We start from the raw sequence: 22,823 nt of genomic DNA on the forward strand, positions 1-22,823 counted from the left end.
ATCATTATTAAGTTTCCAAGAACACAAAAGAGCCTCTGTACAAGACCTTCAGTACAAAAATCTCATTTAACTCCACCTTAGCTTTTCCTTTCCTTGAGGATTTTTCTTAAGCAATCCTCAAACATTATTCCAGGCTTTGATACCAAAGCTCTCTGTATAGTGGCTGAATATGAATATCAATGCTACATTAACATACAAGAGGAAGAGATTACATTTATTTGGAGGAATCATACGGAGCAGTGTTTATAAAAAAACAACATTTATTAGTCATGTTCCAATTGACTATTCAACTGAGGATACAGAGACAATACTGAAGACTCTAATGATGAGGGAAAGACGGCAAATCCAACACATACAAGCAAATGGAATGTGGTTAAAAAAAAAAAAAGTTGGCATAAATACAAAACATCTGACAGCACAGCCGTTGCACTTTAGCTAAAAGAAAGATCTAATTTACAACCCTACACCTTGTTTAAAAAGGTCAAGTTACTTGGAGGCAAGGTTCAGTGCTGCAAATCCATACAGTACATGAGTGGGACCCGTAACAACAAATGCCAGAATCGCTGAAGGTCACTGAAGGTCCTCGCCAAGTGAGGTGACGCCCATCACAATTTGAGCTTCTTCTTGCGGCCACGTCCTTCTGAGGACGCATCCTGCTTGCGTTTCTGGCCTATGGGGAAAAACAGACAAGTCATTAAAAATTCCTCTCCAGCTTCAGAGCTCAATCTTCAGTTTCGCCAGCAGTTACCGAAGATGTGCGAGGGCCCCTCTTCTTCTTCTCTGCTTTCTCTCGCTCTTCCAGCTCCATGTTCTCCCTCTCGATGAGCGTGATCAGTGTGTTACATCTCCTCTGAAGCTCCTGCGGTTACATAACAGTGTCAGGACATTCTGAATGGATGAATATTGTACGATTGCTCGTGATATGGCACACAGCTCACCATGGCCGTGCGGGACTTGAGGAACCAGTCGAAGCGAAACTGGGGCGAGTTGCGTATGCACTGGCGCAGCTCATCGTAAACGCTCTCCTTGTCAAAGCCCAGTTTGTGCAGCATGCAGATGAGAAAGCGATCCTCCTCCTCGGTGTAGTTCTTGCCTTTGTTGGTGCCGTACGAGATCCTGAGCTGATGGAACGGCGCCTTATAACGGCCAATCTGAAGAGGAAAACAAGACATTATACCTTCCAATCAGTGCCATTTTAGGATCTTATACTAATATAGTTTGTAAATATTCTGCATTGGATTCTTTCTTCTTTTTTTTTTACTTAAATTTTAGTAATTGTGGAGTGGTGTGTTTTATTAGTTATGTTTTTTATCATATGTATTTATTATATTTAGTTTATTTATTTATAGTTTGTTTTTGTTTTTTTACTTTGGAACTTTCTATTGTAAGGAAAACTGAAAGGTATGGTTTAACATTGATTAAATAATAATAAATGCAAAGCAGCATACTAGAATAATTTTGATGCCTTAGAATTGTAAATATTTCAGTATGATTTATATACGAAAACAGTTTTGTTAATATTTTGATTAGAACGCTTTATATTGTCACTTTAAATGGTTAAGTTTCACTAATTTTGTTGGGTGCTTTCATCAGTTTTTATTTTATTTTATGTCTATAGTATTAATTTGTATTAATTAGTTTTAGTTTATTTAGTTTTAGTTATTTAGGATGTAAACTAAATGAAATGATTATGCTACCTGAAATATGTATACATTTCTTTTTAGTTTATTTTAAATAACAGAAAAGGTTTGGTTTTAGCTAACTATGACATCCCTGCTCTGAACTATAAATCCTGGTAACACTTTATATTTATAATATAAATGTATAATATTCATAATTGTTTACAGTGCCCTTGTTACATGTACTTACTAGTAATAAAAGTAAATTATGAATAAAGACATGCAACTAACCCTAAACCAGATCCTAACACTAAAGTCAGTTTCTCTGGACTTAAATGTATAACTAACTCACTGTAACAGGGTCACCTTCAAATAAAACCGAACCTAAACTCTTTGCTGAGAAAAGGATGGCGAGGGTGGCTCACTTTAGAGTCCAGTGCTTTCTTGATGCTGATCCTCCTCTGGATTCGGGCCTCTCCTCTCTCGATCTGAGCCATGATCTTCTCAATGTCCTGCAGCTCATTGCAGCGCTCCCAGAACACAGCTGCACACAAGCATCAAACACATCTTAATCACACACTTCCTGTATACGGTTGAGCAGTGAGCTGATGGAGCCGTATATTGACCTACCAGAATATTCCATGACCTCCTCGGGGGTTTTGCCCTCGACCTCACGGGCGATGTTCTCGATGTCGTCTCTTCCCCACTTCTCATTGGCCTTGATGAACTGATTGAAGTCACGCTTGGTCCAGATAGTAAAGCCCTGAGTACAGAAGACACACTGACATGAGCTGCTGCACAAACTTCATCGAAACATTTGAATTCAGACTATGATTTCTCAAATATGAGAAGACATGGAAGTAAACTCCCGTGTGCTGTCACACGAATGATGTACCTGTGAGAGGAGGTTCTCCTTCTCCTCCAGCTCTTCCTCATTAAGTGGTTCAGCTTCATCGATCTTGGCCTGTTCCTCTTTCTGCATTTGGGCCGAGTTGGGCAGATCGGGGTTTCTTGGCACCTGTTAGTCCAGTGACATCATGCAATGGAAAATTTAGTAGGGAGAATTGTTTCTGAAGAGTTTTTACACCATTATTCACCACTTCATTGAACTGCATGCAAATATATGAACATACTGAATGTTAAAATCACCATGAACCTTCATTTGCAGTCCTTTCTACTTGTGTAATGTTCCATATTTCTAATTTAGATTCTCACAGAGCGTGCACCAAGTACACTACCATTCAAAAGTTTGGGGTGCAAGAAGTACACTACTAATGTTACAAAAGATTTCGGTTTCAAATAAAAGCTGTTCTTTTGAATGTCCTATTTAATCACAGAATCAGCATAATAGACGGATAATGAGACAACGGAGACTGGAGGAATGATGCTCAAAATTCAGCTTTGCATCACATAAATGAAATGCATTCAATTCACAGTATTATTGTAGTTTTGATCAAAAATGTAGCCATGGTGAGCATATGAGACTTGAAACAAAACCACAAAAAAAAAAAAAAAAAAAAAAAAGTAAAACGTGTCAATTTTGTGGACCCCAACATGGAGCTCAAATGTAGACACACCTTGTAGCCGATAGTCTTCCTGTAATACAGGATCTCTTTCTCCAGCAGCTCAAAAAGCCGAGGGGGAAAGAACTGGAAATCTTGAACATTGGGCTGTTTGGGAGGACGGGGAGCCTGAGGAACAGGAGAAAGGCCATTAAAACAGCTCTAGGGTTTCCAATTCAGGCGTAAGGGGTTAAGAATACCTTTGGTGCTTTGGGCTCGCTGACACGCAGGGCCTCTCTGAAGTAAGCATCCACAGCGTAGTTGGCCTTGCGCTCTCTCTTGGGTGGCTCAATCCAGTTAGTGATGACCTGAGGAGGTCAGTTCAGATAAGTCTACCGTTTTAAACCCTACACTATAATGAGAAGTACTTGTTGAGATTTGATTGGTAATGCATTACCTTTTTCTTTTCTCTGTAGTCTTCACCCTCAAAGTTGTACACGCTGTTCTCTGTGTCCATGGTGAAGTTCCTCAGCGAGCTTTCTCCAAGATTGGCCAACTTCTCCTTCATCTCCATCGTCTAAAATAACCAATAGTCATGAAGAGCACTTCTCCAAATTAACGGTTTCATTCTTCTTACACTTCAGTTCAGCTTTGTGAAGTAATTTCTCTAGATGGGGTCCTACCTTCTTCTCTCCTCTCTCCAAGATGGCATCGATGTCTTCATCGGTGATCTCGCTCTCCTTGGAGGCGAACACATGAGTGGCACCATGACGAATGATGGACAACATCTCGTCTTTGCCCAGTTTGCTCGTGTTGGGATCGACCAGCCTGCCTGTTGGGAAACAACGGTATTAACTATACTAATGAAAAAAATAACAATACCATGAATTAGAAAAATTTGAAAATTCATCAGAAAAATTGTCACAAATAACATGTCAAATATAATTGTATAAAATTATTAAAGTAGCTTTCACTTGTTTCACATCTTACCTTGTTGAATGACAATAGAGTCTAAGCGGAGCTTCATTTCTGCACGTTCCACAATTCTTTCCTCCACTGTATTTTCGGTGATAAATCGGAACACGCGCACCTGTTTCTTTTGACCAATCCTGTGGGCACGATCCTGAACAGAGAAAATCCAATGAACACTTCATTCTACAAGAGGTCTGATGCTGCTGTGGAGAAGAGCACTTTGGGCAGAGGAAGAAATACAATATGCTACACGAGTCCAAACATCAAAGCAACAACACAGAAAATCAATCAATCAGTGCATAGTGACCATAGCCTGAAGATCCACTTGAGGATTCCAGTCCGAGTCGTAGATGATGACGACGTCAGCGGTCGCCAGATTGATCCCGAGACCTCCTGCTCTGGTGCTCAACATGAACAGAAACTTGGAGCTGTTGGGCTCGTTGAAGGCGTTGATGGAGATCTGAAGAAGGTTACAGACTCATTCGTTTATCACTGAGCTCTTCAGTTACGACAGAAGGCCAATTCAATCACGCTCTCACCTGTCGCTCCTCGTGAGGAGTCTGTCCATCGAGACGGCAGTAACCGTAGTTGCGCCACATACAGTAATCCTCCAGAATGTCCAGCACCCTGGTCATCTGACTGAAGATCAGCACACGGGAACCTGCAGGAAGAAAACAAAACGAGCCATGTTAAAAACAACATGTCGGGACAATTTACCGTTATCCCCCGTGAAGCATGTCGGACGGTCACCTTGCTCTTTGAGCTTGGGCAGCAGCTTGTCCAGTACCACCATCTTTCCGCTGTTGACCACCAGGTGGAGGTCGGTGGTGTAGGGCGGGCCAGGCTCCGCTCCGTCGAACAAGTAAGGGTGGTTGCAGCACTTCCTGAGCTGCATCAGTACGTTCAACAGACGCATTTTATCCATCTTCCCAGCAGAGTTCAGAATGTCGATGTCCTTCATCAAAATCTTGGTGTACCTAAAGGCAAATTATAACAGCTCATTATTTACTTTGAGCTATTTATCTAAAAAACGCCTGGTAAACCAACCTAGAAAGATATTTCAGACATACATCAGTATTAATAATATTTACCATTCTCTCTGCATCTTGCTGAGCCCAATATACATCTTGATTTCCTTTTTGGGGAGGAGAGACTTCTCCACATCGGCTTTGATACGCCTCAGCAGGAATGGACGGAGTACCTTTACCATCAGGAGATTTGTTAGTTACAAGTTTAATGTATTTTAAATAGATAGATGGATACATGGATAGATAGATAGTTTTTTTTTTTCAATTTTCAAAAATCTATATTTTTGTGTTTTATTGTGTTAGCTGTATTTATTAGTTATTTTTTACCTAATCAAAATAACCCGACTGCAGTATGATTGAGATTAATTGGAATGCACAATGAAAATTAAATAATTTCAAAAAAAAAAAAAAAAACATTTTTATTAACATTCTCAATATTTTAAATAAATACTTTAAATAAAATAAAATTAAATACATGTTTTGCGTAAATCTATTCTCACTTTAAATGTTTTTATTAACACTCTTAATATATTAAATACCATTGTATGTATAAAATATATAAAAATACATTTGAAATGTTTCATTTACATTTTTTTTTTTTTAATTTAGCATTCATGTAGCATTCAAATCAAGCCTGTTTTAGGACCATATGCTTATATTTCTCAATCCAAAAATTACTGTATATTTTCAAAATATATTGTCACACTTGATCAAGCTATAATTCTCTACATACTGTAGGAGTCAAAGGACAATGTACTCACAGTATGCAGACGTTCCACCAGTTTTGTGTCTCCCAGACAGTTATTGGTGTCAAACCAGGAATCAAAATCCTGCACAAAAGGAAATGACAAACTGGCATTCATTACAAGGAAATTTCAAAAGCCTTCACAACATGTACTTATGCCAGAGTTCTAGTGGCAGTATGCAAGAAAGAAGTGGCACCTCTGAGGAGTTGAAGACGTCAGGCAGCAGGAAGTTCAGCAGCGCCCAAAGCTCGTGAAGGTTGTTCTGTAGTGGGGTTCCCGTCAGCAGCAATCGATTCGTGGTCTTGAACTCTCTCACAATCTCTGAAAGCTGAGAGAACAAACTTTACTAGGTTACTTTAAGACTAAAGGAAACCAGGGACTCACAATCCATCACACATGCTGCAGATGGATGCAACTGCCCACCTTTGATTTCTCATTCTTGATACGGTGAGCCTCATCAATAACCAGGTATCTCCAGTTGAACTTTTTGAAGACGGCCCTCTCGATGATAACCATCTCATAGGAAGTCACGCACACATCCCACTCGCCTGGCAGCAGCGTGTCACGGACAAAAGCCGTCTGCAACCAGAAGTCTTATTAGATGGGACAGTTTATGATAGTTTAAACTCTACATAATAAGACCCCAGGAATCCCTACTTACTCGTTCATCCCTGTCACCGATGAGGCAGACAGCTCGCAGAGAGGGAACCCATCGCTTGAACTCGTTCATCCAGTTATACAGGGTGGATTTGGGCACCAGAACCATGTGAGGTCCAGGAATGTTTCTATAATGCTTCATGTAGCCCAACAGAGAGATGGTCTGTAGAGTCTTACCAAGACCCTGATGGGACAAGAGCAGACATTAAGTGTGAGCCATTTGTAATGGGCACAGATTAAAACCAATTTCTGAGTGCTGAAAAGAAAAGTGGACTATGGGAGTTTCCATAACTTCAAGATGCTTGGAATCCACCTCTTAAATGCAAAACGATTATATATTTCTTCATTTACTACTAAAAGGAGAATAAATCAATGGGTGGAGTGACTCATACCATTTCATCAGCAAGGATCCCGTTGATTCCGTTCTCATAGAGGGAAATGAGCCAGTTCAGTCCACGCACTTGGTAGTCTCTCAGTTTGCCATTTTTTACATCTGTTAATAAACGTTCATTGGCAACAATAAGCTTTCCTTAATTACCGAGAGGCCTTTGACCTCATTTCATACAAGATCATGGTTCTAAATGTTTATAAAAAGAGATTCAGGGCTTTAGTGTGCGTTTAACTCACAGGAAGGCGAATCATCAAAACGTGTGCAAACGCTGGTGGCCTTGCTGTTTTCATTCAGCAGCTCCTCATCCTCCTCCTGCTCAGTCCGACGGTGGCGGTTACTAAAAAACAACAGAATTAAACAGATAATAAGTGCACTACATAGAGCAGCATGATTTACAGGAAAAAAAAAATTCTGTATTTTCCGGACTATAAGTCGCACTTTTTTTTCATAGTTTGGCTGGTCCTGCGACTTATAGTCAGGTGCGACTTATTTATCAAAATTAATTTGACATGAACTGAGAGAAATGAACTAAGAGACATGAACCAAGAGAAAACATTACCGTCTAGAGCCAGGAGAGGGCGCTCTATGCTGCTCAGTGCTCCTGTAGTCTACACTGAAGACATAGAGCTCCCTCTCGCGGCTGTAGACGGTAATGTTTTCTCTTGGTTCTAAATAAATGCGACTTATAGTCCAGTGCCACTTATATATGTTTTTTTTCCTCATCATGACGTATTTTTGGACTGATGCGACTTATATTCAGGTGCGACTTATAGTCCGAAAAATACGGTAATTATAATTTCAATTTAAACTGTGACTTAAAAAAAATAATAAAAACTACAAGTTTTGCTCTGCAAGTCTGCAGGGATGCACAATTTGGACACAAATTTAAGATTATCCGAATCTCAAAATTGAAAATCGAATGCCAACCCACCGAACGTATATTCGAATAATTGAATAGTCTGATCCAGCCCTAATTAACAGGACTTTAATACTAATATAATTACTAAATAAAAAATATTACACAACTAATATTACTAAGAGAAATTACATAAAGATATAACACTAACACAAAAGACAAAACAGAGTACAAAAAAAAAAAAAACGCATAATATTTTGCTGTTAAACTGCATTAAAATTGAAATTACAGTCAGTCACTCTAGGAAACAAAAGTGTTCCCTCAAGTAGCTTTCCTATTATTTCGCTCCATGGAAAATGTACTTTTAATAACATATGAAGTTGTTAAACATCTATATCACTGGCAGCATGATCTTTATGGAGAAAACGGATGGGAAAACGTCTGCTGGAACAGTGTGGACAAACTCACTCTCCAGCAGAGAGCAGGTTCTGCTTCTCATCTTTTTTTATGCGAGGGCGGCCAGGCTTCATCTTTAGAGGTGAAGTTGGGGTCTTCTGGGCAGCTGGTTGGATGAAATGAGCAAACACTTCAGTTTGCTTCAGGAGGTACTCGAATCTGTTGGTCCGGTCTGTTTTCTGTTGAAACGAAGCAGAAGTCAACAATACACACAACTTTGTCTCTACTTACGGATTAACATTCTTGTATAACCAGCTTATGCACTTTATACCTCAATTAACTTAGTTTTTTTTAATGGAAGGCTAAATGCATTACCACTTTTTCTTCATATCCACCCGGCTGGTCTTTTTCCTTGGCCAAGGGAGGGGATGACGACTGCGCTTCACTATCCATTGCTGTATCCGATGCTTCATCTTGACCGCTTTCTGAAGCATCGTCCTTAAAGAGAAATAATATAACTAATTATTGAACTGCAAGAAAAATTATAAATTACTTGAGACAAAATTGATGGACAGTATCTTTTTTTGTTGTTGTTGATATTTCCCAAGTGATAGTCTTTTGTACATATTGTGATATACTTTAATTCAATTTACAGCATTTGTGATTTATAAAATTAAATTAAATTTATAAAAGATCTCCAACATGCACATGAAAAATTAGTGAATTTTCATTGCATGCCGACTTTAAAGGTCAGCAGTGATAGTTCACTCAAGAAGCATTCGATTGGACAATATTTTGGATACGCCCACTAGGGCACAATTACGTCAGTATTTTGAATCCGTTTTCAATAAGATAAACATACATTTTATATTCGGGCGTTCTAGTTTAATGATTTACAAATGACCTCAAACTATCGACACGTTCGCTAACGCGATTTCAATTTAATAACGCGGTTACTGAAAGCAGTACACTGGTTTAAACTACGCCTAAACGACAAGATAGTAAGCATTAAAGTACGTCTAATAAATGTCATTGTGCGGTGAATTTTGTGGCATCTCATCTTTCCGACGGCGGGTAATTCACTGTTTAGGGTCACACAACAGGTACGTCACATGAAAACCCACAGAACGGAACTTTTATTTTGAATAAAGTCTAAAATACGGAGAAGTGCAAATGGATAACTGAAACTCAAGCCATAAAAATGTACCTGCCAGACCAACACGGCAAATCATGGTTAATTTAATAAAGTGCCGCTATAAAAAGTAGCAGAATAACAACACTTTTAATGTCAAGTTTATTTAGACGATAACAACACATCGGCACCTTCCATCTGTCTGACTCCATCCAGATTATACAGTGATCAGATGTTGTTATGAGTGTGAAAATGGTCGCCGATCTGCTAATCTATTCATCTGAGCCGGAACAATACATGCTAACCAAAACTTTCAGCTAACGTTACTCTTCAGAGAGCAGCGATCGGATGGTTCGTCGTCTCCTCGTCTCCAGCTTCATTAGTCTGTGTTTTAAAGTCCCAGGTGAACTGGGGTGTAACTTAATTATTAGTGAGAGAGGATGGGGAAGAAGCGCTCACCTCCGCCGGACCGGCCGAGTCGAGTTGGCTCGGCTCTTCTTCCCGCTGCTGCTCCATGCTGCTCTCGGTTTGAGACATGATGGTCTGCTAATTCCGTTGTTTCACTATGGACACGGGTAATTCCGTTCAAAACAGGTCCGAATAGCCGAAAAGGTGTATAGGTTTGATTGGGAAGTTTCAAAATATTGCCCAGATAGAGCAAGCTCACCACGAGTCATTCACGGCCCCCGGCTTTTCTGTTGACACTGTTCCCGCAAAACGGGCCCGGCCACAACCTATCGCGAGATTTCAGACGCGCGTGACGTCATTCATTTTTTTTATTAAGATGTTGATAGATATTTGAACTCTTTAAAAAAAAGTACAAAAAAAAAAAGGATTTGCAATACCTCAGAAGTGTACGTTTTAGTACAGTTAATACAATAATCATTGTATAAATCTATTGTTTAAAATATTTCGTTTGTCTTTAGTCCAATAAATGTTGTCTTTGCTGTTCATTTTTGGCTGCAAAAATGAAAAAGAAAAATTAATACGTGCCACATATCTCTTGAGGCCATCCATTTATTTACAAAAAAAAACTTTGCAAATCTATTTATCTAAAAAAAAAAAAAATTGGGGTATGTGTGTTGTTGTTTAGGAATGTTCATTTTTGTAAGAATAAATATATTTTACTGTTGCCAAAATTACATACTGAACCTAATTTAGTAAACAAAACAAAATAAAACATGTTATTGTTTTTTAAAAAGTTTATCTCAGCAGTTCTTACAACTATTAAAATGAATAGAGTTTAAAGCTGTTAACGGTTACAAATTATTTAAGTAGTGTGTTGATAGAATATCTATTTACATTGTAGCACTTTTTTAATGTGCATATTTTTTAAACGTGACAATATGCCCCAATAGCATAGCTGAGTTAAACTGTTCTTGTCTGAATGAATGTATGTGCTTGTTTCACAGCTATAACAAAAATCTAAAATAAAATAAATACACATTTCATATAGTATAATAGTCCATTTATAATTGTATTGTTTAAAAAAATGTTTGTCTTAATTCGTGTAAATGTTTATTTTGTTGCCAAATTAAAAAGAAAAATCAATATGTGCATATCTTGGAAACGGTACTTATATATATATATTGGGTTGTGCACTGTTTTTAGGAATGTTAATTTTGTTGATAAGAAATATATATTACTGTTGCCAAAATGAGTAAACAAAACAAACAAACAATTTTAAAAGTTTTTTTTTTAAGTAAATCAAACTGCATATGCAAATTCATATAATACAAAGAATACGGTTTAAAGCTGTTAAATGGTTGTACATTTTTTAATAGTTTTCTGATAGAATATATTTATATTGTTTTATATTGTAAGTACTTTGAAGAATGCTGTAATAATACCATTATGTTGTTGTTGTTGTTTTTTTTTAATTATTTTCCCGGTTTCCTCATTCACATACCACAATGGTATATTTACTAGTAAAGAAATGCAATGGAATGTGAACAGGACTCCCTTCCTAAGAGGAGTTATACCATCATTAGAATTCAATTTCCTATATCAATTTATTATTATTATTATTTGTATGGTTAACAGGATTCCAAAATACACAAAGTATACACAGTATAGACTCCTGTGGTGTGTTTACAGCATCACTCGCGCGCGCGCGGCGTCTCGCGCAGCAGAATCAATCCAGATCATTTGAACACAGACACATGTTCCATTTTCAGGTAAATGTTGTATTTCTTAAACAGGTGCACGTCGAAACGGCTCTTTTCAAACAGATTTAATCTGGCAAATGCTGTTTGGAATAATTAAATTTTGATTGAAAATTGCGGCTTTGTGTATCGACACTACAGTTAGCGAGCTAAATGTGTTTGTGAGGTCTAGCCATCAGTTTCCTCTGGTGCTGATATTGAACAAGATGTAAAAGTTTCATGAAATCTATTACAGCCGAATGTCCTCAGCGAATACCTACTGTTTTGAGTTGAGTGTGGCCCAGATGTGTGTTATTAAACCTTTGGCCCTGTTAGCATGTTAGCGAGGCTGTGCTAGCACGTCAACTAAACGCACTGGGATCGCTTTAATTCACAAAGCTTTTTTATGTATTTCGTCACTCTGAGAAAGATGTTTTCAGGGCGAAAGGCTTTCTGTAAGATTTTGTTGTTTTGCAGTGTTTTTTTTTTTTTTTTTGTTTCATTGATTCTGCACTTAGCAGTTTGCATACTCCGAATAGGGAACATGTATAAACTGCTTCTAGGAGTAATGCATCTTTTTAGTTGTTAAAAGATCTAAAATAATGAAGAGTAAGATGGTCCTTTACCACTGATCATGTTAGTTTTTGGTGTGCACAAGGACAATATTTGACCTCTTCATGTGGCTACAGCATCATCTTTCCTTAAGACCCGTGTTTCCTCCTCCTTAAGTTAGATCCCCCTAATTTATGACATGCTGAAAATGTATATATATATCTGTGTTATTTTGCAGTCTTTTGAGGATGACTGCACCCTGGAGGAGGAAGGGTTGGTAGAGGAAGAAGATGAAATTGACCAGTTCAATGATGACACTTTCGGTGCAGGGGCAATCGGTAAGGTTTTTGGACTTATAATGCTTAAAACATTTTCAAAATATGTTTTTGAACGTTTATGTTCATGCGCTCATCTGTATTAATCTGTTGCCATTCCGAAACCGGTTTGAGTAGAAAAAAATACTGGTTAGTAACTTTGCCAATAATGATAATAAAGTGCAGCGTTTTCTTTAATCAAAAAGAAAGAAAAAAACACTAGTGTCTTGATCAGGTAGCCCATCTTGCACTTAGCATCATCCTTTCTAGATGTTGACCAAATGTATTAAACAAAAGAAAAACCTGTCATTTTTCAAGATATTTAAAAATGTTTTCAGCATGCATTAAAAAAAACACTACTCCTTTAAGTGTTTTGAGAGGGGGGAAAAAACTAGTAGTAGGCTGTATGTTGCATTTTATTATTACATTCAGAAATATTTTTTTTTGCACAGAGAAAAATGTTGGATCATGCAACTCCTTGTGTCTGTGCAGTTAATCAATAAACCAAAGCTATCTACCATTTTAATGCTATTTCTGATATGCAGATGGATTTAAAATAATAAAAAATTGCCCAATAAATATCGGTGATTGGTATATGCATCCCTAGTCATAGTAAATGAGCCATAAAAGGTGCATATATTTTGTCTCAAGGTAATGTTACATTGAAAAAATGCTTTCTGACTATTCTTTAATGTGCAATTCAAGTTTATTTTGTATAGCGCTTTTTATGATGCAAATCAACTTTACCGAAAATTAAGTTTCTACAATATTTAGTAGTAGCTTCTCAGTGGTGACTGTCAGTTTATGTGCATATTTTCAGAAAAATTCGTTCAAGACGTAGTCAACCAGATAATGTCTCAGACATGGCAGTACATCTAAGATTGTAACATCAGCTCATATGTTTTCCTCTGTAGATGATGATTGGCAGGAGGAGCACGCCCGGCTCGCAGAGCTTGATGAGCAGGTACGAGATGGACCACATGGAGCGGGCGACGCCTCCTCCGTTGACCTCCCTCTCGCAGGCGGCAGTGCCCACTCTTCGGCCCTCCCTCAACCCTCCTCTTCCTCCCGGCTTTACCCTGACATAGATGAACGGGGTGGTGATGACCTGGCGGAGTCGCTGACTCGGCTCATCTTGGGCTCGGATCCTGCTATCGCTGGAGTGGGCACCGCCAGGTCAGACAGACCTCACCTTCCTCCGATGCTGTCCGGTCAGGCTCCTCTGCCCTCGGCATTAGCTGGACAGTCTTCTCTGCTGCTGAGCTACCAACAACAGCAGCAGCTCATGCGCAGAGGCCCAGCTCCTCTTCCACAGGTTTGTGTTTGTGTGATCCATCATTTGAAGCCATTTTTGATTTGATTAGATTGCAAGTCTGATTGTTAACATGAAACTGCCATCATCAGGGTGTGGACTGCAGCAGGTCACTTTAACAAACAGGTATTTTAAGGGTGTGGCAATATGATACATGTTTGCCACATGTAAAATAGGGCTGCGCAATTCATTAAAATAAAGCAAAAATAGTCTAATTATTGAATTGCAAAGACTGTGTTTTAATTAAATATATGTGCTAAACATTTCAAAGTGAAGTATATTTGTACGGTACTGTTATGAAGTAATACTATTTCAAAATAGTTTTCTTGGCATAGTTTTCTTGAAAGTCTATTACACTTACTATGTGTGCATAGAATTATAACACTGTAATACATTAGGTCCTGAAGCCTGGATTTATTAAACAAATGTGCATATTGCCATAATTTAATAACCAAAAAATAGAGAGAACTCTATGTTGGAATTTGATGCATGTTTTGTATTCTTCGTATTCAGTTTTAAGGAATCTACCCTCTCAAGTTTGACCCTTTTTATAATAAAGGGCAATTAGAATTTGGGATTTGCTTGTTCAAATAGCTTTTTTTGGTGTTTTTTTTTTTTTTTTACCTTGTTTTATGTTTAGTCTACGCTTTTATGAAAGCATCTAGTGTGCACTAAAGTTGATAAAATAGTGTTTAAACATATGTAGGACCCTTCAGGTAAATTTAGTAGCATGCTTGCCTTTATTTTATGATACATCAACAAAAACAATGTGGATTTGTCCTACCTTACTGCTCTAAATATTCAGAATAAATGACCAATATTTCCCTTTTTCTTTCCCCCCATAGATAAACTCTCACAGTATTTGGGAAAACAGTATGGGCTTCAGTCCTGTTAGTTCTGGACTAGTCAGTCAAAAAGAGGTACAAACATTGTATGTGTGTGTGTGTGTATATATATATACTAGCTTTCACAATCTTACTTGATTGTCTTTCTGTGCTGTTCTCCTAAACGTCTTGATTAACTGCTCAGGACAAAACGCTTATGTCGATTATCAAAGAAGTAGGACTTCCTAATCGGCCTCCTGCACTCCGAGAAGAAGGGCGAGATTTGTCCGAAAGGGTTCCGCCTCCTCGCTCCAGCTCACCTGTGATTGGAAGTCCACCTGTAAGGGCTGTACCTATTGGAACACCTCCTAAACAGCCCATGAGTCACGTCCACAATCACCAGGTAAGATGTCATTCTTTTATGCTTCTTTTATATTTACATTTATTCATTTAGCAGATGCTTTTATCCAAAGCGACTTACAAATGAGGACAACAGAAGCAATCGAAATCAACAAAAGAGCAGTAATATTAAAGTGATGTGACAAGTCTTTGTTAGTCAACCATTTATTCAATGCATGAAGTAAACGTGTTATAAAAACATAACCCAAGGATTCTTGAGTTTGCATTTAATATTTCTGGGTGATGCAGTGGTTTACATTGAACTAAAGTAGTTCATTGACTGTACGTTTCTTTTTTTCTTCAGAATAATCACCCTTCAGCCATTCACGTGAGAGCTTCTGTGCCACTGCGCTACCCTCCTCCCTTTCCTGAGCGTCTGTCCCCCAACAACCTCCTCAGCATCGCTGTGAGTCCCAGATCAGTTCACAATCACTCAACTCCAACAGCCTGACAGTGGTGCTATAATACAGTGAAAAAAGACAAAACTATTTCCCACGCTTCGATGCCTGTTTGCTCATGCTCGAGGAGACTCTCTTTAGGGGACATCTAATGTCTAAATGGCTTTAAGGAGGAAAACAATCTGTTATCATATCTATTTAGAAAGTTTTTGAACAGTATTGAAATGACAAGCTTTTCTTGCTCTCTCAGAACTCCCCGTTGTCTCATCCTCCGTTCCCTGCTGGTGTTGGTCCTGTTCTGTCTCAGATACAGAGAGCCCAGCTGCTCAACTCTCAGGTGAGTTAATGATATATACCTTTTAATAAGAGTGGATCTAGAGCTTCCATCGTGTCCTAATCTTGTGCTACGCTCTTCAGATTGGTCAGTTCCCTCGTGGTCCAGCTCCCCCATTATTACAGGGAGGTGTCGGGGGTTTCAGGCCGTTCTTTGGGCCGTCTGGTCCTAGAATGGGTCCCCATGGGCCACCTCTTGGCCACGCACCCATCCGACACAACACCACCCACCTCCACCCGCAGCACCGCAGGATGCTCAACCAGAGGATGCAGAACAGAGGCTTGGGGTGGGTACCATCTGTCCTCTCTCTGAATGGCGCCTCACTTTGAAATGCCTCATGTAAATGTTTCTGTGTCTCTCATACGCTCAGTGATCACGTCGGAGGCAGAGGTGTTGGAGACAGGAGAAACAGAGATCCTTACAGCAATCTGATGACACAAAGAGAGAAGGAATGGGTAGCGAGAATCCAAATGATGCAGCTGCAAAGCACCGATCCGTATCTGGATGACTACTATTACCAGGTAATCACTCTTTTACCCAAATTTATTAGACTTTTAGACAAGGCTTTAAGACATCAGAGTTAGTCTACCATCTACTTATTTTTTAATTTTGGATTTATAATATTTTTAATTTGAGGAACATCATTGTAAAATGTTGTGTAGATATTGCTGGTTTATAGTGAATATCAATTCTTATTTTGCAGAATTATTATGAGAAGATGGAGAAGCGTCAGGAGCGGGACCGAGACACCAGGAAGGAGCACACCACCAAACTCATCACTCCTCAGGTGGCTAAACTGGAGCACACCTATCGGCCAGGTACAAAACAACACTTGGGCAAAATTGCATTAAAAAATGCATTTCTTAGCAAGTCTCAGCATTCTTCTAACTGCAAGCAAACCAAACATTTTACATTTTGTTGTTATTGATTTGTGCATTTCTGTCAGGTCAATTATTTCCATGTTTTCAAATGGTCTGATTTGTTTGTGATTGTGTTTGTTTCATAGTGCAGTTTGCTGGCTCGTTAGGAAAACTGACTGTCTCCAGTGTGAACAATCCAAGGAAAATGATTGATGCCGTGGTGACCTCTCGCAGTGATGATGAGGTCAACACACTATTCCCTCACCCTTTTACATAGACTATTTTTATAAAACCACTTATGAGCCTGTTTTTGGTTGCTTATGAGTGGACCCATGCAAAAAAAACGAAAGTGACAGATTCTTTCTAGTCCTAGTAATGCATTTTTCTTCATTAATAAAGAGTTTATTAAAAAGGTCCATGTTTTCATGGTACTGTTTCTTTGTACCAGTGTACTTTTTGTCATTTTGCAGGAAAAAGAGAAAAGCAAGTGTGGAACAAAAGACGGCAAATCCTTTACATTGTGGAGAAGGTAAGAATAGAGTAAAGTGAAGTATTTTTATTATGGCTCAGGTAATTAATTAAAAATATATATTTATATAATCCTAAAAACTAAGGATTTTTTCCTATTAGCTCAGTCAGTTTAGTTGTACAGATTTTTATTTTCCATGCCAAATTTTTTTTTTTCTGGCCACAACTAAATAAACAAATAGTTATTGTTGTTTAGAAAGTTATTGTAATTAAACCAGTATTCCATTAAATGTACTAACAAGTATAATATATAACACAGTAATAACCTGTATGTTTTGTTATGCAGATGTACAGTCTACTATTAGAAGTGCAAGACTTTGAGAAGAAGTTCTTGCAGACCCCTGAGCACCAAAGAGATGCCCTGCTAGAACAGCATAAAACACACACGCTGCAGCTCTACAACTCTCTCCGAGAAAAAGAGTGGGACGACCGGTGAGTGCCACGGGAAGAGCCACATGAGTACAGGCACATGAACTAGCCTAGTTGAGAAATCATCACATGATCATGTTTTTACATTTAGATTAAGTCATTTAACAAACGCTTTTATTTAAAGTGACTTAAAAATGAGGACAATAGATGCAATCAATATCAACAATAATAATGTAAGTGCTTTGACAAGTTTTCGATGGACTAATGCAGTACACAAGGTTTTTTTAATGTAGTAAAAAGTAAATAATCCGTTAAAATATAAATGAAATGGAGAGTGCAAGTGTTAGAGGGTCAAATGAGGATGGAAGAGTTGTGTTTTTAGGTGATTCTTGAAGATGCTTGGATTGAGTTGGGCAGGTCATTCCACCAGGAGGGAACAGTTAATGAAAAAGTCTGTGAAAGTGATTTTGTGCCTTTTTGGTAGCCAGTGCAAATTCATGAACAGAGGTGTGGCATGACAAGAACTTGAACAAGGAGTTGTGTAGCGTGTTGTGCCTTTTCTTATCTTGTTTAAAGCAAATCTGCAGGATTAGCAATGTGGTCTGAGAAATTCAGCTGATTTTGAAGTTAGGGTTGATACACTTAGCTGGATGCTGAAATTGTGATGAAGTGATGGGTTTGTTGAGTGTCATCAGCATAGCAGTGATATGAAAAGCCATGTTTCTGAAATACAGAACCGAGTGATGCCATGTAGACCGAGAAGAGAAGTAGAGCTGTAACTAACAATTATTTTGGTAATCGATTAGTTGGCCGATTATTTTTCCAAATGAATCAATTAAGAGGATGAAAAAGCCCAATTCTTAAAAAAAAAATGTTTTTGACAAAACGCACTTCCACATTCTGCTCAATGTCCTTCAAACAAACATGCCAACTCAATGATATGAAAACACACAGTGCTTAATTTATTAGATCACCTGTCATAATAAAGAGAAAACAAATGGTTTAGGAATCTGTCAAAAAAAATAATACATCTAAAAATATTATTATTATCATTATCACAAACTGAAACAACTAAATAGAATTTCACATAATAACAAAATAATAACAGCTTGCATTATTCCTGGCAGTATGTACTTTTTGACTGTAATTGGGTATGTAAAAAAAAAAAAAACAACACTATAGCACATGACAATTTTTTCCTGCCTTTCTTTCATAGCTAAAAATGATTTTGGTAATCACCAATAACTTAGTTTACAGCAGTTTATTTAAGAAACCATACTTTTAAGCATTGTATAGTAAATAAAGCTTAAATCTCTACATAGAAAATTGAAATAATTATAAAGATAATAAAAATGAATAAAAACAAACTGTTAACCTACAGGTAAGAGAAATGTTCTGAAGGAACATACGTTCACTTTGATCACAGTCTCGTCTTACTGTCATTTCTTCTAGCTATGAAGCGTCTGATATTTATATTCAGAAAATTACATGATGTTATCCCTTTACAATTCCTACTCCCATAACTCTTTCACTATTTTTCAATGCATTTTGTGCATAGAAAGTGCTGTATTTGATGTGACCGGCTTAAGTTGGGGGTTCACTGTGGGCAGACTCTAGATAATGAGAATCGGATTGATTATTTTCATTATCAATAATAATCTGTTTATCGATTAGTTGTTGTTGCCCTGAAGAGAAGTGGTCCAAGAACTGAGCCCTGAGGCACCCCTTTAGCTAGATGTTGTGTCTTGGACACCTCACCCCTCCAAGATACCTTGAAGGACCTATCTGATGTCTTTTTTATTTATATAAACAAGCATGTTAAAACAGCATAGTTTTGTGCATTAGTCAAGAACTGTGCAAAATCACTAATATTTGTATCAAATACTAGAAGTTTTGTGACCGTAACAGACCTACTTCCCACCCTTCTGCAGAGTGAGCGATGAGCAGTGCTTGATGATCATGTCTGTGCGTAAGGGGAAACGCCTCATCTCCAGACTCCTCCCCTTCCTGCCACAGACCCAGGCTGCTGCTATTGTCATGGGAATAGCCAGGAACCTTCCAGCTCTGGCCAAGAAAGACAAACAAGATCAGGTACAGTCACAGACGAGTGGGTCTTTGTACGAAGAGAATGAGATGTGGCCAGTTCTGTAGGTTGTGACTAGCACTAGGAAAAGTTTTCTCATTAACATGTTCTCTCTGATAGGTACTGTGTTGGTTGGTAAAGCCAGTGACGCCAGTAATCCAGTCCATGTCGAGTACCTCCCTCACTGATCTCCTTCAGGAGCTGCAAGGCAGTGAAGGACAGCTTCCCCTTGTGCTGCAAAATAAGGTATCACTGTGAAATTAGATTGATTTATTTCTTTAAATGGCAAACATGCACAGTCTCCTCTGGCTTTTTGTCAGACTAACCCAATTATGTTTCAGTAATGTCTGTGTTGTGTTTGTCAGTTTGGCGTGACGTTGCTCTATCTGATTCTAAGTGAAGGAGAGAGGATGCAGAGCTCCGATCCCAACTGTCAGCTCATGGACGATAACCGCTGGTGAGCATCTCTCTGTGTATTGTTATCTATTTTCCCTACAGGCATGCTTGGTATTCCACAGTTATTCATTGGTGAAAGTGGCTAGTGTTGGAGTATTTCATCATGATTCGTAGGGCTGGGTTTTGAAACAAATTTTAATCAATTGAATATAGATTATTTTGGATCTATATCAGGTACACATGCCATATTTTAAGGCAAGCTAATAGGAACTCTTGTTAGAGTCTGCATGTTCTTCAGGTTTCAACTGATAAGTATGAGCATAATCATCATAAGTATGAGTAATGAGTTTATGGTCACCAAATATGTTTTTTCTGAGGTAAATGTGACGTTAAGTGACATTATTTACAAGCCTTATTGATGTCTTTGTGCAGCTGAAACACTGATTGAGCGAATACATGAGACAGGATGTGAATTGTAAAGTTGTACTCTTTCTTTTAACTTGCATTCGGATGTATGTTTGTCATGTTTATTTTGTGCTGAAACTAGTATTAAAGTGGAGGAGATGATCAGTTCAGGTCTGTTGAATTGAGGCGCTACAGCGATCTGTCACTTCACATTAAATTATGTAGATATCAGCTCCCCTGCTTTTCAAGATATTGGCATCGGCTGTCAAAAAAAACACATCCGTCAACCACTAACTGGGATACAATGGACAGAATTCAAAATCTTGAGACTTTTTTTTTTTCCTCATTAAAAGTACCAAAGTACTTTTTTTTTGATGGGAGGTAGGACTGCATGATAATGACAAAAATCATTATTGTTGATTTATTCCCTTGAAATTTTAATTGCAATTGTTAATTACGATTATCACAATTTACACTGAATGATGTTTATACCATTGTTTGATGCAAGTGTATGCCGTATTTTTATATGAAAATAATCAATCTGAAAAAACACTAACTAAAAACCTTTTAGTGCTTTTTTATATTAAGCCTCAAATGTCAACTATACATCGGATTGGTTTCATCTTTAAATTGTAATAAAAGGTAAAAATATGAATGGTATTATAATGTTAAAAAAAATTTAAAACAATGGAAAAACCCTTAAAACTGCGGTAGGTAACTTTTGACGCTCTAGCGGTTAATAAACAGAACTGCTTGCGTCTTGTGGAAGAACATCGTAGCCGGAACTACTTCTCTCTGTTTATGTCTATGAAGATTCACAAAGGTACTGGGTTACTCCGCCGCGGTACCCCCGAAGCAATCTAAAATAGTCCGAATATAAACACTTATTATAGGTGCACCCTAGTGATTCAGGACAGGCTAAAAACATGGTTTGGAAAATGGATTCATGGTGCACTCGCTTATTATATACATTTTTCTAAATTTTGAACACAAACAAAGTTACGGACCGCAGCTCTGATTGGTTATTTTTTTACCGGGAGCGATGGAGTTTCTGCAAATGACAATAGGACACTGGGAGGAGCCAGAGGAGCTTGATTTTTTTTCACAGAATATCTGTCTCATATTCTACTGTCAGGACATAATGGTCATTCTACATCACTCACCGATCAAATAAGGCTTTGACAGCCGCCAAAAAAAAGATCAGGTTTAATAAATATGTAAAAAATATTTTTTTACAAAAGTTCCCTACTGCAGCTTTAAGATGACATGCATGTAGAAAGGAAAAAAAAACTGAATAACATACGGGTAAGTGGACTTTAATCCCCAATTGTAATTGTGATTATAAATTTGATTAATTCTGCAGCCACTAATGGAAGGTGCCCTTCAATGTTCTGTCCATTAACTGAAAACAGGCTAGACTTCTCTTTTTTTTTCTAACTGTAATGATTTGAGATTTGTCCGATTCTTCAAACCAATTTTTTCGTTCTGTTTGCAGGACTGAGTTGGTGTTCTCTGTGACGCGGGAGCTTCTGAAGGTCCCGTCCTCTGCGCTTTCATCACCGCTGTTTACTCCTCCAAACCTAGTGTCCCTGTTCTCTCGATACGTGGACCGGCAGAGACTCGAGCTCTTGCAGGAGAAGCTACAGTGAGTTTGTCCTCTAAAACAATAGAAAAGACAATAGAAAGTACAAAAAAAGCTGAATTTTTATATATAATATTATAATTTTTACTTTCTTCTTTTACTTGGTATTTTAAATACACACTATATATAACATTGTACTTATACACACAAAATATACCATCATTTATACAGTACTGTTTTAGAGCGATTAACATTTATGTGCATATTAAATGGTAGTTATTCATTTGTATATTTAATATATGCATGCATGCTTGATCAAAGTAAGCATTTTTGCAACTATGTAATCACAAATATATCATGATTATTCAAATTCGACCAGTCCTGGATTGTTTGCACATAATGTTTGGTTTTTGTGCTTGGTGTAAAGTAGATGTGATCAAATAAAATAAAGGAACGAAAGAAAGATATCAGGTTATTTTAGCCTTTTATTGAGACTGACTTGTCTTCATTTTCTTTCAGGATCACAGCCCTGTCCAGGTAGAAGTGTCTTCAGATGTGGCCGTTGTTGAGAGACTGGCTGTTAATGTATTTGTGAATGAGCAGTTTTATGTGTGATATGTTTTGGAGGGTGAGGTCAGGTCACTTTTCCTTTCACGTTATAAGAGTCACAATAGATAAGAATAATGTTTAAATGGTTATAAACTGTTGTCCATAAGTTTGTCAATAAAGGCGATCAGGTTAATGTATTTTAGCTTCTATTAGGGTCAGCTCTGAACAGCAGAGCCAGGAAAGGGAGGTTTCCCTTTGAAATGGCTCGATCATGACAACATCCAAACTTATTTATAGACACATAGATTTGAGGAGAACTCTGCCGTTCATTAATATCTTAACTTTCTTATACACTGCAGCTAGTTGTATGTTTGCAAAAGAGTGACTGTGCAAGTGTGTCTGTGAGTTTAAATGAAGGTTAAAACAAAGGTATTCTTCATTTTTAAAGATCTCGACATGATGCCTGTGATACACA

General features: G+C 37.9%; 2 protein-coding genes across 3 annotated transcripts; one reads left to right on the forward strand and one right to left on the reverse strand.

Moving 5' to 3' along the window:
* Positions 1–270: 270 nt before the first annotated feature.
* On the reverse strand, positions 271–10,026 carry LOC113044070 (SWI/SNF-related matrix-associated actin-dependent regulator of chromatin subfamily A member 5-like). 2 transcript variants are annotated; one of them, XM_026203664.1, is made up of 25 exons: positions 9,967–10,026; positions 9,759–9,862; positions 8,543–8,665; positions 8,240–8,406; positions 7,152–7,252; positions 6,917–7,017; positions 6,529–6,708; positions 6,291–6,446; positions 6,064–6,195; positions 5,883–5,951; positions 5,185–5,294; positions 4,844–5,070; positions 4,633–4,754; positions 4,401–4,553; positions 4,112–4,244; positions 3,805–3,953; positions 3,579–3,698; positions 3,382–3,489; positions 3,197–3,310; positions 2,515–2,637; positions 2,250–2,382; positions 2,045–2,163; positions 939–1,151; positions 749–859; positions 271–670 (listed from the first exon to the last, which is right to left on the reverse strand). In XM_026203664.1, exons 2-25 carry the CDS (start codon positions 9,834–9,836, stop codon positions 482–484), a joined length of 3,231 nt encoding a protein of 1,076 aa, XP_026059449.1. In that variant the 5' UTR covers positions 9,837–9,862; positions 9,967–10,026; the 3' UTR covers positions 271–481. The 2 variants fall into 2 exon arrangements, with proteins under 2 accessions (XP_026059449.1, XP_026059450.1); XM_026203665.1 differs by having other exon boundaries at positions 606–665; positions 743–859; positions 9,759–10,020.
* A 1,361-nt stretch (positions 10,027–11,387) lies between these two features.
* Positions 11,388–21,866, forward strand: LOC113044072 (protein PAT1 homolog 1-like). Its single transcript, XM_026203666.1, has 17 exons — positions 11,388–11,476; positions 12,234–12,333; positions 13,224–13,624; positions 14,467–14,541; positions 14,651–14,848; positions 15,149–15,250; positions 15,493–15,579; positions 15,660–15,862; positions 15,947–16,097; positions 16,280–16,394; positions 16,583–16,680; positions 16,885–16,965; positions 17,251–17,396; positions 19,265–19,424; positions 19,537–19,662; positions 19,782–19,873; positions 21,713–21,866. The coding sequence occupies exons 1-17, from the start codon at positions 11,462–11,464 to the stop codon at positions 21,864–21,866; spliced, it is 2,304 nt and encodes a 767-aa protein (XP_026059451.1). The 5' UTR covers positions 11,388–11,461.
* Positions 21,867–22,823: the final 957 nt, after the last annotated feature.

Source organism: Carassius auratus, chromosome 26 (assembly GCF_003368295.1).
Source record: "Carassius auratus strain Wakin chromosome 26, ASM336829v1, whole genome shotgun sequence".
NCBI classification, from domain to species: Eukaryota; Metazoa; Chordata; class Actinopteri; order Cypriniformes; family Cyprinidae; genus Carassius; species Carassius auratus.